Source organism: Echinops telfairi, unplaced genomic scaffold (assembly GCF_000313985.2).
Source record: "Echinops telfairi isolate 266 unplaced genomic scaffold, ASM31398v2 ScPeMD7_7410;HRSCAF=8448, whole genome shotgun sequence".
Taxonomy (NCBI): domain Eukaryota; kingdom Metazoa; phylum Chordata; class Mammalia; order Afrosoricida; family Tenrecidae; genus Echinops; species Echinops telfairi.
In genome coordinates, this window is record NW_022111310.1 from 17,590,555 (window position 1) to 17,603,797 (window position 13,243).

A 13,243-nucleotide genomic window follows, 5' to 3' on the forward strand; every position below is an offset into this window, starting at 1 on the left:
TGTGATAGTTATTTTGCTGGGATATTCTTTTTTCATTTCTGTGTCCAGGGACCTAGCAGGGGGTCATGGGGGGGGGTCCCACATCAATCAGCAGGGGTTTTACAGTGGGACACAGGCTGCAGGGCAGAAAGGATCAGACCTGGATGGAAGACCTTCTTGATTTTGCCCTGTGAACCTGGGCGAGCCACTTGCCTCTCTGCTGCTTGGTGATCCCGTCTGCGAAGTGGGCGTCTCAGTGTCCCGGCTAGCAGGCCTTTTGTGAGGATGAATGGGATGGTGCTTGTAAAGGACTTAGTGCAGTGTCTGGCATGTAGTAAGCACTCAATAAATGACAGCTGTTATTTTTATTATTCCTCACTCTGTCATGAATGGCTGTATGAGTCAAGGGAACTGCTCTGGGTTGCATTCTTTCCAGCCAGACAGCTCCCACGGAGGAGGTGGAAGGTGTGTAGAAAGGGCCTTGGGCGTTGCCATCTATGTACCTGGAGCCTCATCCGCCCATCCCTCCATAGCACCACGTCTCCCCAGGAAGCTCCCTTCCTGGCGGACGCCTGTGGGAACACAGCCAAGTGCCCACAGGGCTGCCTTTTGTTTGTTTCTGCTCCTGAGGTTGGTTGGGTTTCGGCACCGAGCTCCCTGCCAAAGCTCAAGCTGTGGGAGGGGCCTGCAGGACCCAGGGTGTCCCCAGGTAGCAAGAGAACAACCAGGCAGTCTGGCTGTGAGTTCTGGGTTCTGCAGCTTAGCTGTCCCGGAGTAGCCGTACTTGGTGCATTGGCCAAGAGACATTTTGTAGGGGACAGGAACACCTGGAGTCCTGTCTTGCAGTGGCTGTGTGGCCTGGCTGTGTCTCCAAGGCCGGGCTCTTGTCTCTGCGGCCCCTGCTTTGCTGTCTTCTGTCCCCTTTGGCCCCTGTGCTCTGGCCTTCCCAACATGCAGAGCCCTGGGTTCCCAAAGCCAAGACCCACGAGGCCAGGTGAAAACAGAAGTCTGGCAGAACAACGCCCAAGCCAGCGCCTGCACGGAACTTTATGAACAGTAGCCTAAACAGGACTGGACTGGGAGCAAGTGAATCCGCAGGGCCTCCTTCCAGGAGCCAACTTTCCATGCTGGGAGCTTCGATGGCTCGCTGGCTCTCAGAGCTGCACCACTGTTTCCATTGGTGAGAGCTGAGCCTCTGGTCTCTGGCAAGTTGGAAGTCCCAGCAAGTCTCTGATTTCTTCTCGCCAGCAGCAGACAGTCACATGAATAGGACTGTCTTTGAAGCGGTACTAATCATGTGTATCACTGACATGCCATGTGGCTTTGGACAAGTCACGTCACCCCTTAGTTTCCCAGGGCTGCAATGAAGGGCTGGGACTAGAGGCTGGTCGCTGGATGAGCACCAAGGGCCTTTGCCTGCTCTGAAGTGCTCGAGCAGTTAGAAGTTTACGGATCAACTGCACACAAAATCCAGTAGCACTTGGCCTGGACTAATGAATGGGGAGGGGTCCTTTGTCACAGGCCATAAGGGCTGAACATTTCAAATTAGAAGCTATGGTGTTAGGAGGTTTTGTTGAAGAGGAGATTTTGATCCTGTCTCCCTTGTGAGTATTTCTCTTGGCCCTTTGGGGAAAAACATTTTCCCCCTAATTTACCTTCATAGTCACTTGGGAGCAATGACGTGGGAGTAGTCATATCAGCCCCCCAAAATGGGCTGAGAAGGATCCGCATGGTTCCTGCATCTTCTCCTGTCCACCTGGCATCTCTTTAACGGTTTGAGAAATATGCCGAGGTGGATGGATATGACCTAATACAGGAGGAAGTCAAGGCGTGAGGCCTGGTGTCAGAAGGAGGCTGGGAGCAGAGGGGACAGGACGGAAATGAAATAGAAACAAGTGGGGTTCTGGGAAGCGGAGGGCTGGAGGACAGCATCTTCTAAGGAACGTGGAGCCAGCCTTCTGAGGAGAAGTGAGTCCCTGGTCTACGCTTAGGGAATGCTGAGTGGCAACGTGTAAGCAGTGTGTTGGTGGCAAGGCTTCTCAGAGCCTTTGTCTGGAGTGTGCCTTGAGAACTTGCCAGATTGGACTCTCAGAGATAGCTCTTCCTCAGCCTACCTGGCATAGCTCCTTGGAGCCCCTGCCTAGGCAGGTAGCTAACTCCTCCGCGGGTTCTGCCATTCGTCAAATAAACAAAGCGGTTTACACCTAGACAGAGGTAGGCAGGTTGTGCCGTGAGGGCAGCCTCTGCCCTCCTCTCCACAACCCCACAGGAGCCGGCCACTCTGACCTTTTGTTGGGGCCAGTGGTGGCCTGGAAGGGAAGGCACAGAGCTGCAGGGGCTGAGGCTCCCTAGAGCAAGACTTTTTCCAAACCAAACTGCCCTGTGGTCGAGACCGACTCATCGTCTCCCTACAGGACACGGTAGAGCTGCCCCTGTGAGTTTCCGAGACGATAACTCTTTAGGGGGATTGAAAGCCCGCCTTTCTCCCCCAGAGTGCCCGGTGGTTTCCAAACTGCTGACATTGTGGTTAGCAGCCTGATGTATAATTACGAAGCCTCCAGGGACCCTGGAGCAAGGCTTGAGGGAGACAAATGCTTTAAAGTCCAAAGTTCTGTGGTAACAGGCGATGTTCATCCCTTCAGCCAAAACCAGACAGGAGCTGGTCAGATGCTGGGAATACAAGAGGGGGCCAAATGGACACGTTCTCCATCCTCCAAAGACTTCATCCAGAAAGGGCACGGACACCGTGGCCACCTAAGTCCTGCTGGCTGAGGTGGGTCTGTGCAGCCGGCTGGGGGAGGTGGCATCCAAACCCTACAAGATGTGCGAGAAGGGACCCGGGTAGGCAGGAGCAGCGTATCTGGATAGGGGAGCACCGGCTACCATGACTCAGAGGCTGGAGAAGGCTTCCCATGAGCCACCGTCAGCCTCTGAGTGCTGTTTCAGCAAGTTTGCCTCTAGCCGCAGGAAGATGGAACTCAGCGCAGCGTACGCAGTCAAGAGGAGTATTTCTCTTCCCAAGAGGACTCAAGGAAGAGCCGGGCCAGGCTCAGCTCCTTCAACATCTCCACTTCTTTGCAGCTTTGTCTTCCGTTGTTCGTGCAAGTTCACTGCCGTCTAGGGGCTAGACACCTCACCGCTCCACACACCACATGTTCACACAACAGTGTACGGGACCTCGAAGAAAACCTCCTCTCTTTGAAGCACTTTTCCTTGAGCCCCCGACCGTCGTCCCTCATGGATCACTGGCCAGACGATCACTCACAATCTTCTACTGAAACCAGTGAGTGGCATGGCCAATGGAAATTGCTTACCCACACAATCATGCAGCTAGGAACCACAGGTGTCAGCCGGTATCCCGGTTAGTACCGATCATAATTGCTACTGGAGTGGAAAGTAGAGGAGGCCGGCACAGGCTACGATCTTGGCCTTCAAGGCCCTGACTGATCCATTTCCTAGATAACCTGGTCCCCCAGCTGTGTCCTCCCCCTACCCTCCCCAGCACCCCAGCTCCCCTCTGGGGAGAAGAACCCTAGCCGGCTGGCCTGTCTGGGCCAACCTTAGCGCTCACCACCCGGCTGGTGCTGATCCCTGCCTGCGACCTGGCCGGCTGGCCACGTGCCGCCCTCCCCCTGTCTGCTCGGGGATCAGATGCCCCGGGTGGCTTCGAGTGTCTGCGGTGGCTGCTCCCACAGGAAGGGGAAATTGGATCGCCGCCTTTTGTTCATCTTGGCAGGGACAACGGAGCAGAGCATTAACCCTTCCTGGCTGCAGAAGGGGTCCTCAGGAGCCTTCTCAGCAGCATTTTGGGGGCTGGTGCCAGACTGAGCCCCGGGCTTGCAGGGGTTCATCTGACTCTCACACCTGTCCTGTAAGATAGGGAGTGACAGCTGGGCTGCTGAGCAGGAGCAGGTTCAGTGAGGCTGAGTGACCGACCTCTCCTTCCCTGCCACACTGCCCGTGAACAGTAGGGCCAGGTTGGACCTGGGTCTCCACTGCCTCTGTTTCCTCCCCTCTTGTTTCCCATTAGCACAAGGTCAGGTGGGCAGCCCTGGTCCTGGTGAATCCCCTCTGTCCTGCTTGGGGACTGGTCTGGCGTCCTTGCTCATTCTTGGGCCCCGATTCTGCTGCCCACTGGGTGGAGTGTTGGACGGGACGTTGAGGACCAGAGAGGGAGAGAGGCTTGTCCAGGTTGCCTGGGGGCTTGGCAGAGCTTGCTTGAGCTGAACCCTTGTCTCCTTTCCTTGGCCTGCCCTGCCCTGTGAACTTGACCAAGTGATCTAGAAGAAGTGATGTTTGTACTGTGGGCTAGGTCCTGCCTGGGAGCCTTCAGGTGTGAGCCCTGAACCTCTCCCCCGCCCACTGGGCGAGGCTGTGATGGGGCCGGATCTGGGCCCCAGGGGCGGAAGCTGACACTCTGTCTCCTGGTCTCTAGGGGATATCTCTTCACCTGGATTGCTGTCTCCTTTACCTGTCACCTGGCCTCCACCCAAGGAGCTCCTGAAGGTAATTCTCTCTTCTGTTTGTCCAAGAGGGAGGGGTGTGTGTGTGTGTGTGTGTGTGTGTGTGTGTGCGCGTGCGCGCGCGCAAACAGAAGGGGCTTGGAAATGTGGGCATAGTAGATGTCTCTGCCCCTAATTGGAACCGTTGCCTCAGTTTTCCCATTTGTAATATGGGCACGGTTTTCTTCGGACTTGAAAGAGCAACATTCGATGGTTTGGGAAAGCCCAGTGCAGCAATGTTTAGGAAAGGTGACCCTACAGCTCTGGTCTGAGCCAGGGTTTGAATAAGTCACTTTGGCTCAATCAGCCTCTGTTGTCCCCATCAGTTGAAAGGGGACGCCAGATCTGCTGAGAGCCAAGGCCACAAATGTGGCTGCCCGAGCCGGGAATCCACTTTCTTTTCCCAGAGAGCCTGCTCCCCCCGGCCCCCTATCTTGGAGGACCTGCTCTTTGGGGGCTGGGGCCGGGGCTGGGGGTGGGGGAGCTGCTACCCAGCTGCCCATGGAAATCGAAACCTCTCCCACATTTGCTTGTCCAGCAGCCACAAGGCCTCTTAAAATAGCCACCTCTTCCCTCCCCACCCCGCCGTGTGCAGGGCAGGCAGGGTATCCCAGAGCCCTGGTGGCCTGACCTGGCCTCTGAGCAAGGATTGGGCCCCTGGGAGGGCAGGGCCTTGCCGGAAGACTCCTGCTGCCTGGTAACATTTTGTGCCAATGTCATATTTTCCAAGCTTGCTGTTTCTCCTACAAAGTAGGTGAACAGCTGTCCAGAGTCCTGAGTCAGGCACTGGGGGCTGGGGAGAGGAGGAGTGTGTGGAGCCAGGTTTATGTAATAAAGGGATCCTGCTGGGGCCAGCTGGCTGGGTTCTCCCATCTAAGCGTTGGGACGGCGCTCAGTTCCCCGTCCCCTATCTCCTTGTCCCTGGGGAGGTCCTGGCTGTGGCTCCACCGTACTTTGCAACTGATGGGGCTGCGGGACAGTGAGACGGCTTCCAACGGTAGCCAGGGGCCTCAGTACAGGGCCCCCGGGACTCACTGGCATGGCTTCACATCCCACCCCGGATGTGCCTTTTACAAGCTGGGTGACCTTGGGCAAGTTGCTCCCTGTAACTTTCCTGAACTTCAATGTCCCCATCTATAAAAGGGACATAAGACACAGTCCCTGCCCCAGAGGTGGTTGAAATCATGCCCGTGAAACACTTGGTTCATAGTAGGTGCTCAATAAGTACTTGTTTTTATTATTGTTGTTAAATATCTTATTAACCCCAAGAACCTTGGGCCAGACAGGCCCCTCCTTAATCCCTTCGAGGCCCACAGTGGCCAGCGGTGCACACAAGCTGAGTGCTGACCGCCTGTGTCAGCGCCCGACAGCACCCTGGAGTTGGCCTCCTTAGCTGCAGGCAGTCTTCTGCGTGAAGGGAGGGAGGCCCTGGGAGGTCCTCAGCTCTGAAGCCCACCCGGATAGGATGCTGAGGGGCAACCTCACTGTGGCTGCCTGGCCAGTTGGGCTCCTCCCCAGTCGGCAGCTCTCTGCAGCCTCCTGTGAACCAGTGTGTGAGGAAGCATGGGGGTAGGGTGGCCTTCTGCCCTCTTCCCTCCCCCCTCCAAGTGGTTCCGTCCGCTTCCAAGTTGTTCGTAGTGAATCATGTTTCATAATAGTCAGTGCTCCCGGGATGAATGCCTAGGGTATCTCTTGCTACTGGGAGCACCCTTAAGCAATGGTTTGCTTTAGCTTGAAACTTGGAGTCAGGACCAGGGGGACAGGGCTGGAAGGAGGAATTTGAGAGGAGGGGAGGCCCTTGTGGCCCTCTGGTAAGGGCGGGGGTGGGAGTAAAGGGTCTTCACTCCAAGCCAACCTGAATCAGCAACGAGCTGGAGCTCTGGAATCCTTAGTGCCCTGGTAGCCCTTTGTGGTCACCTCGGGGTCAGCTGGAGGTCCTCGGTGTTACAGACAGGGAAGCGGAGGCCCTGGGGTCAGGAGGACACTCTCCCATGGTCAGTTGGTGCAGGCTTTGGGTGTAAATTGCGAGGAGAATGGCAGGTTTATCCTCCTGGTGATGCTATGACTGCGAGCACTCTTCTTAGCCCCATGCTCTAGCTGAGGAAACAGCCGCAGAGGCTCACAAAACCCTGCCTTTGGACCCCAGAGCCTGCTGGGTGGGGGAACCGTGATACTGTGTGCCGGCCAGGCTCTCCGTTCTCCCCTCCCTCTCAGCTGTGCCTCCGTCCATTCATCCGCCCATCAGTGTGTCCATTCCGAAGTCGACGGAGGGCCTACGTAGGGCCAAGTGCAGCCTTCGGCCCTGAGGGTCTCTGCCCCAATGCTCAATGTTGTGTCAGGGAGCCTAGGGGTGGCCCTCGGCACTGGGTGGGGTGGCTGCCCTCTGGAGGGGCCCTGAGACTTGAGCCAGACCCTGGTTCTGGAGCTGGCCTCTCCCTGTTGGGTAGCAGGGAGGGAGCTGGCTGTGTCAGATAGTGGAGGCTCAGCCAACTCCAAGAGCTCCAATGACCTTGGAGAGGCAAGGTCAGAAAGCCTTTCCATAAACACCCTGGAAGCCCTCGAGCTGCTCTGGCAGGCCCCGCAGCCACAATTACTGAGCGGATGTGACCTGACCAGGTCTTGGTCAGTTGTCCAAACACTGCGCCAGGGGCCAGAGGTTGTGCGGGTGGGTGCCTTGATTCCTTCCCCTGCCTGCTGCAGAGGACCCTGGGAGGAAGAGCCAGAGACACGTCCCCACCCTGCTGCGTGGAGCAAGCACCTCCTGACATTGGATTGTGGGTGTTGGCCCCTGCTTGAGAGCGCTCAGGACCGGCCAAGGGGCCTGTGTGGACTCCCAGGAGACCACCTGGACATCCTAACCAAGCTCCGGGGACACTTCCACAACTGTCAACTCTGGCCCTTCCCTTCTGGGACAGCTTCCTGGAAGAGCCAGTGTTTGAGGCCAGGCCAGCCCTCGGAGTGCTCGCCCTAGCACTAGGAGAGGGTCTTTCTTTCCACTCCTGCTGTTAGCTGCCATTGAGTCAGCACTGACTCCTGGGACCCTGTGAACAGCAGACTAGAGTACTGCCTGGGCCGGGGCCATCTCCACCGCCGTGGATGCTCCCGCGTATTGTTTCCACCACTGCCTTCCAACACCTTCCTCCCGCTCTGTTGGGGATGCACTCTGTGGTTAGCCATGGGGTCCTCATCAGCCCATTTCCACCAGCACATCGCCCGGCCTTTCTTACTGGTCGGCCTGCCGAAAGTTCCACTGAAACCGCCCCAGTCTGCCCGACTCTGAAATGCCAGTCACACAGCTCCCAGCATCATAGCAACATCCGAGCCAGCACCGTACGACAAGCTGACAGACAGGTGGAGGCTTGCATTTGAAAGTGCTTGTGTTGTGCCACGGAGCCCTGGTGTTGCGGTGTTGGGCTGCGAACCTCAGGGTCGGCAGTTTGAACCCACCAGCCTCTCCTTGGGAGCAAGATGAGGCAATCTGCTTTCATCAAGGTTTCCCAGCTTCGGAAACCCAAAGAAGCAGTTCTAGGTCTTCCTTTAGGACCGCCTATCAATTGACAGCCGTGGGCGTGGTTTGGTTTGATTCTGTGCCAGAAACATTTTTTTTAAAGTATATTAGTTTGTTTAATCTTCGCAAGGTCGTTTTGAGGTCAGTACTGTTTATCTTCCATTTAATAGATGGGAAAGGTGAGGCATTCAGGTCCCAGGGCTGGGAAGTGGTGAGCTGGGATTTGTATTTGAACATGATCCTCAAGACCACGTGAGCAGAGAGACATGGGTTCCGGCTCACCCCGCTCTTGGCCAGCACCATGGTGCAGCCTGCCCAGGTGTCTGGAGGCAGACTGTGCCCGCTTGCTGTGTGCCTGGAGCGTGGGTGTCTGCGGCTGGGGCAGGCCCTGATGGTGCCCTCCCCTTCTCCTTCTCCCCCTCCCTCCAGATGCGGACGTCCTCCAGCGACTGGGCCTTGGCAGGACCAAGGTGGCAGGCGGGCGGAGCCCCGCCCCCCTGGGGGTCATTCCGTTCCAGCTGGGGTTCATCTTCACGCCGCGTGCCCGGCTCCAGGCACCCACAGCCGCTGTCATCCCTGCTGCCCTGGGCACCGAGCTGGCACTGGTGCTGAGCCTCTGCTCCCATCGGGTGAACCATGCCTTCCTCTTCGCCGTCCGCAGCCAGAAGCACAAACTGCAGCTGGGCCTGCAGTTCCTCCCCGGCAAGACAGTCGTCCACCTGGGGCCCCGGCGCTCTGTGGCCTTCGACCTGGACGTGCACGACGGCCGCTGGCACCACCTGGCCCTGGAGCTCCGAAGCCGCACGGTCACCCTGGTGACAGCCTGTGGGCAGCACCGGGCAGCTGTCCCCCTGACTTTCCATGGGGACTCCGCACTTGACCCTGAGGGCACCTTCCTGTTTGGGAGGATGAGCCCGCACTCGGTCCAGTTTGAAGGTGCCCTCTGCCAGTTCAGCATCTACCCTGTGACGCAGGCTGCCCACAATTACTGTACCCATCTGAGGAAGCAGTGTGGGCAGGCTGACACGTACCGGCCCCAGCTGGGTCCCTTCTATCCCCAGGACTCTAGCTCCCCCTTCACCCTCCAGACCAGTGTCCAATTGCTGGGCCTGGAGAACCTGACCATGGCCGTGCCAACTCTGTGGTCACGGCCAGCAGTCAAGGAGGCCAAGGGGACAGCGGCACCTGCCACCCTCACCAAGCCCCGAAGGACTAGCACCACAGGCTCTCACCAGCATGTCACAGCCAAGGACCCAGCCAAGACCCCACCGTCACCCGCTAAGCTACTGACCAGTCATGCACTTCCTCCTGAGCCCCAGGCCTCCCTGGCCAGCACCTCCAAAGCCCCCCGCCCTGCAACCCTACCTGGCCAACCATCCCGGAAGAGTGCAGGCACCAAGGCTCTCCCAGCTGAGCCTTCTACTCCTTCTCCCTCAGCTCCCCATATCAGAAGTCCACGTCCCACCCAGAAGGCAGCTCCCCCACGTCAGCCTTCCTCCCTGGCAGCAGCCTCACCAGCCTCCCGCCCCATGCCAGCCAAAGCCCCCAGTCCCACGGTGAGGCCAACCCAGAGGCACATCCCCCGGACGCCTAGACCACCACCTCCCAGTTCCCGGCCCCTGCCTCCTGCTCTGGTCCCCCCCAAAGCCCTCTTTCCCAAAGTGGCTCAGAACAAGGCTAAGATGACCAGTCATGCCAGGAAGCCCGCCCCTGCCCGCTCTACCACTCATACACCGCCCCATACCAAGGTTTTGCCCCCATCTCCTGCCCCTAGTCCTGGCTCCACAAGGACCCCAAGGCCACTAGCCACAGTGGCATCTCCAGTCTCAGTCACTAGAACTCCCCCAAAGGCCCCTTCTGCCACCACTCCGGCTTCAACCCCCACGAGAAGCAAGAAGCCCACTCGTTCAGAAGTCACAAAGAAAGTCAGACCCAAGAGCAGCTCCCGGAAGCCTGCTCCCCTCCGTCCTGGGAAGGCAGCCAGGGATGCCCCGTCCAGCAAGCTGTTGAACCGATCCAGCCAGCAGACCACCCCGGCCCCAGCCCCGGCCCCGGCGAGATTCCTGTCATCCAGTCCTGGGCCCACGAGCAGCGGCTATCCATTCTTCCACCTGCTGGGGCCCACGCCATTCTCCCTGCTGGTGGGACCTCCAGGGCCCAAGGGAGACTCCGGCTTGCCGGTAAGACAGGGTGGGATCTGCATGCTGCTGGGAGCTCCAGTGGCTGGCTGGAGCAGGTGACTGGGAGGGCAGCAGCCAGCGCACTGCAGAGCAGGGAACTCTGAGCTGAGCTGAGCCTCCGGATGACTGCTCACTCTGCCCCTGGTTCGGGACCCTTGGGGGTAGGCCTGGTCTGGTGGTTACCTCCAGGTGAGGAACACCCCCGATGGCTGAACAGCAGAGGTTACGGATGTTGAGTGGCTGCATGACTCCCAAAGCCACACTCCTGCCTAGGGAACTGAGCCCAAGTGGGGAGCCCTGGATAGGTTCGACTTGGCACAGGCAGAGATTTTTTTCTTTTTAAACTCAACCGTCAACTCACATTTAAAAGGAGTTGCATGTAGGGTGGTGGGTTACGTGTCAGGCTGCTAACCGTAGAGCCAGCAGCTGGAAGGCAGCAGGTGCTCCCCGGGAGAAGGATGAGGCTTCCATGCCTGTCAAGTTACAGGCTGGGAAGCCCCGGGGACAGTCCTGCACTGTCTCACAGGGTCACTGAGTCAGCACCCGCTGCAAGCAGTGAGAGATCATTTAAAATCGACACAAAGTCAGGCTGCAGGGACCGCCGGCTGGGCCTGGCCAGGCTGCCCGCTCTTCTCCGCTCCTCCCACTCGGTCCTGCCTGGACACCTTTGCTTTTTGGCTCCTGGGACAGGCGTGTGGGATGGATGGATGGACGGAGGTCAGGCTAGGCTGGAGCCTGGAGAATAGTCACAGGGTCTTAGGGTGACTGCTTCTGGTGTGCCTGGGACGATCTCCCGGGAAACGACCTTTCCACAGCTGGGGCAACAGCAGACGGGCTGTGACTGACTCTCTGGGAATCCCGTAGAGGAATTTGATCCTTACAAAAACCAACTTGTCCTGTCTGCTGGAGGTTCTGCAGAGCTCCCCTGCCAGTGGGGTAAAGAGGCCACGGGGAGGGGGGAAACACAGGCTTTGGCATTAGAATGACCCCGGATTGCACCATTCCCACACCCATCCATCCAGGCGTCTGGTCATAGAGTGCCTTTCTGGTGGCTGGTGCTGTGTGACCTTGGGCAAGTCACCTACCCTCTCTGAGGCTGCTTCTGTGAAGTGGCCCTGTGGCACCCCCTCCCTTCCTGTGGGGCTGCAGGATGGGTGCAGGGGATGAGGGATGCCTCGCACACTGCCGTGGCACCTGGGCACTGTGGCGGCAGGGATGGAGTGCCCAGAAAACTCAACCTGCTCTGCTCCCTTCCTCCCAGGAGGTGACCCCCTCCTCCCGCCTGCTGATGACCGCTGCACACATCCCCTCCCCCCTTCTTCCTGGGGGTGCTGACTCTGCCACTAGGCTCAGTGTTTGAACTGAGGGCTCCCTGCAAAGTAAAGACAGTGGTGGGAATTCCTGGGCCTTCCAGAGGCACTTAATTACTTTTAAATAATTATTAGGAATAATATTTATCCAGCTCGTCTCCAAGGGGACCAAGAGTCGGCTTCTATTATAACCATATTGTGCGACTTATGGCGAGCGTGTGCATTGCTGTGCAGTGACGTCAGCCTGCACTCCGGAGTTCCCTGTCCCGGAGTTGGCAGGGGAGCGGCCGGGAACTGCCACTTTCCTGAGGAAGAACAAGGAGCCCTCTTCACCCCTGCAGGCTACCGGGCCCCTGCACACACACACACACACACACACACACACACACACACAGGGTAAATGATCCTACTGGAGGGTGGAGCATTCAGGGTCTTCCCCCCAGCACCGAGGTACACACACACACACACACACACACACACACACACACACACCCGCAGCTGGAGGAGGCCAGCACTGCCTCTCAGGGCTCTGGGTGGTGTGGAGCGAGGCCGCCGTCTGTCCAGGCTTGCAGATGGAGCCAGGGTGGGGTTGTTGGACCTGCCTGTGCATGTCTGAGCCACAAACTCCCTCCCGGACTAGATGCTCTGGGTGAGGGGCTGCCAGATCACCTCCCTGGGCTTTCCCCACCACTAAGACCTGACTCCTAGCAGGTCATTCCCTTCAATCCCCCGCAGTGGGCAGGAGCGGGAGACTGAAGACTGTGCCCAGAGAGAGCCAGGACATTCCCTGGGCCCCCACAGCATGTAGATGGTAGAGCTTCAGTGTGCATGCCAGCTCTGGACCCCAGGATAAATGACGTCCATCTCAGCCCGCTGACTGCCCGCTCGCTGAGGGCCAGGGGCGGGGCTACCCAGAGGAAGCAGGCCCTGTCCTTGGTCTTGAAAGAGGGCTTGATGTCTGAAGATGTTTCTGCTTTGACAACTGGTCAGGTTTATGAACTGCTTCTGTATGCAGCGTCCTTTAGGACCACAGGGACTGGTTGAGGAGGGGGGGGCATGTGTGACGATCCTATTATACAGATGAGGGGACAGCATGCCCTTCCAGGAGCTAGACTGCAGCTCCAGGTCCCTGAACTCCTTATGCTTCTCCTGCCAGCCACTGTCTCATCCCCAAGAGTCTTCTAGAACCTTCATCTGGTCTCACGTGCGTCACACTGGCCCTTTATTTACTCCAGGGACCAGAAATAGTATCATAACTGAGGTGTTATCATAGAGCAGCAGTGAAGCGGTGAGCTCTTGCCCAGAGCCATCCCGACATTCGGCATTTAAACCCAGCAAAGCTGATGTGGTGTTTGGGGTACAGGCCAGGGGACAGGCAGATCTGGCTCAAACCCCAGCTCTGCCAGTTCCTAACTCTGTGACCCATGAGGAGCCTCCGTTCTATAGAGAGTAACACGGTAACCACTCTCAGGTCCAGAGACAGAAATGGGGTTTTTTGAAGAAAGCAGCAGTGTGGGAGGGAGGTGTTCTAGCTAATGACCAGGGGCGCCTGCAGTGTCTAGCTGTGCTGAATGATTCTGGGGAGCTCTCTTATCTCCCCAGGGCTCAGTTTCCTGGTCTGGTAATCAGGACTGTAAGAATTCCCTTCTGAGACGGTCCCGTGGGGACCTCTCCCTGCCTGAGGTGGGTGCTGGGGCGAGGCTGCACACGGATACCTATTCTGTTGGTTCCGAAGGGCCCTGGAGAGGCTGAGGCGAAGGCTGC

General features: G+C 58.0%; 1 protein-coding gene across 1 annotated transcript in view; it reads left to right on the top strand.

The window, feature by feature from the left end:
• COL27A1 (collagen type XXVII alpha 1 chain) overlaps nucleotides 1-13,243 on the top strand; it is a 141,458-nt gene that overhangs the window by 3,140 nt on the left and 125,075 nt on the right. The window contains exons 2-3 of the mRNA XM_045296543.1: nucleotides 4,415-4,485; nucleotides 8,419-10,169. Of these exons, the coding sequence (XP_045152478.1) occupies nucleotides 4,415-4,485; nucleotides 8,419-10,169 (1,822 nt within the window). The remainder of the gene's footprint in view (nucleotides 1-4,414; nucleotides 4,486-8,418; nucleotides 10,170-13,243) is intronic.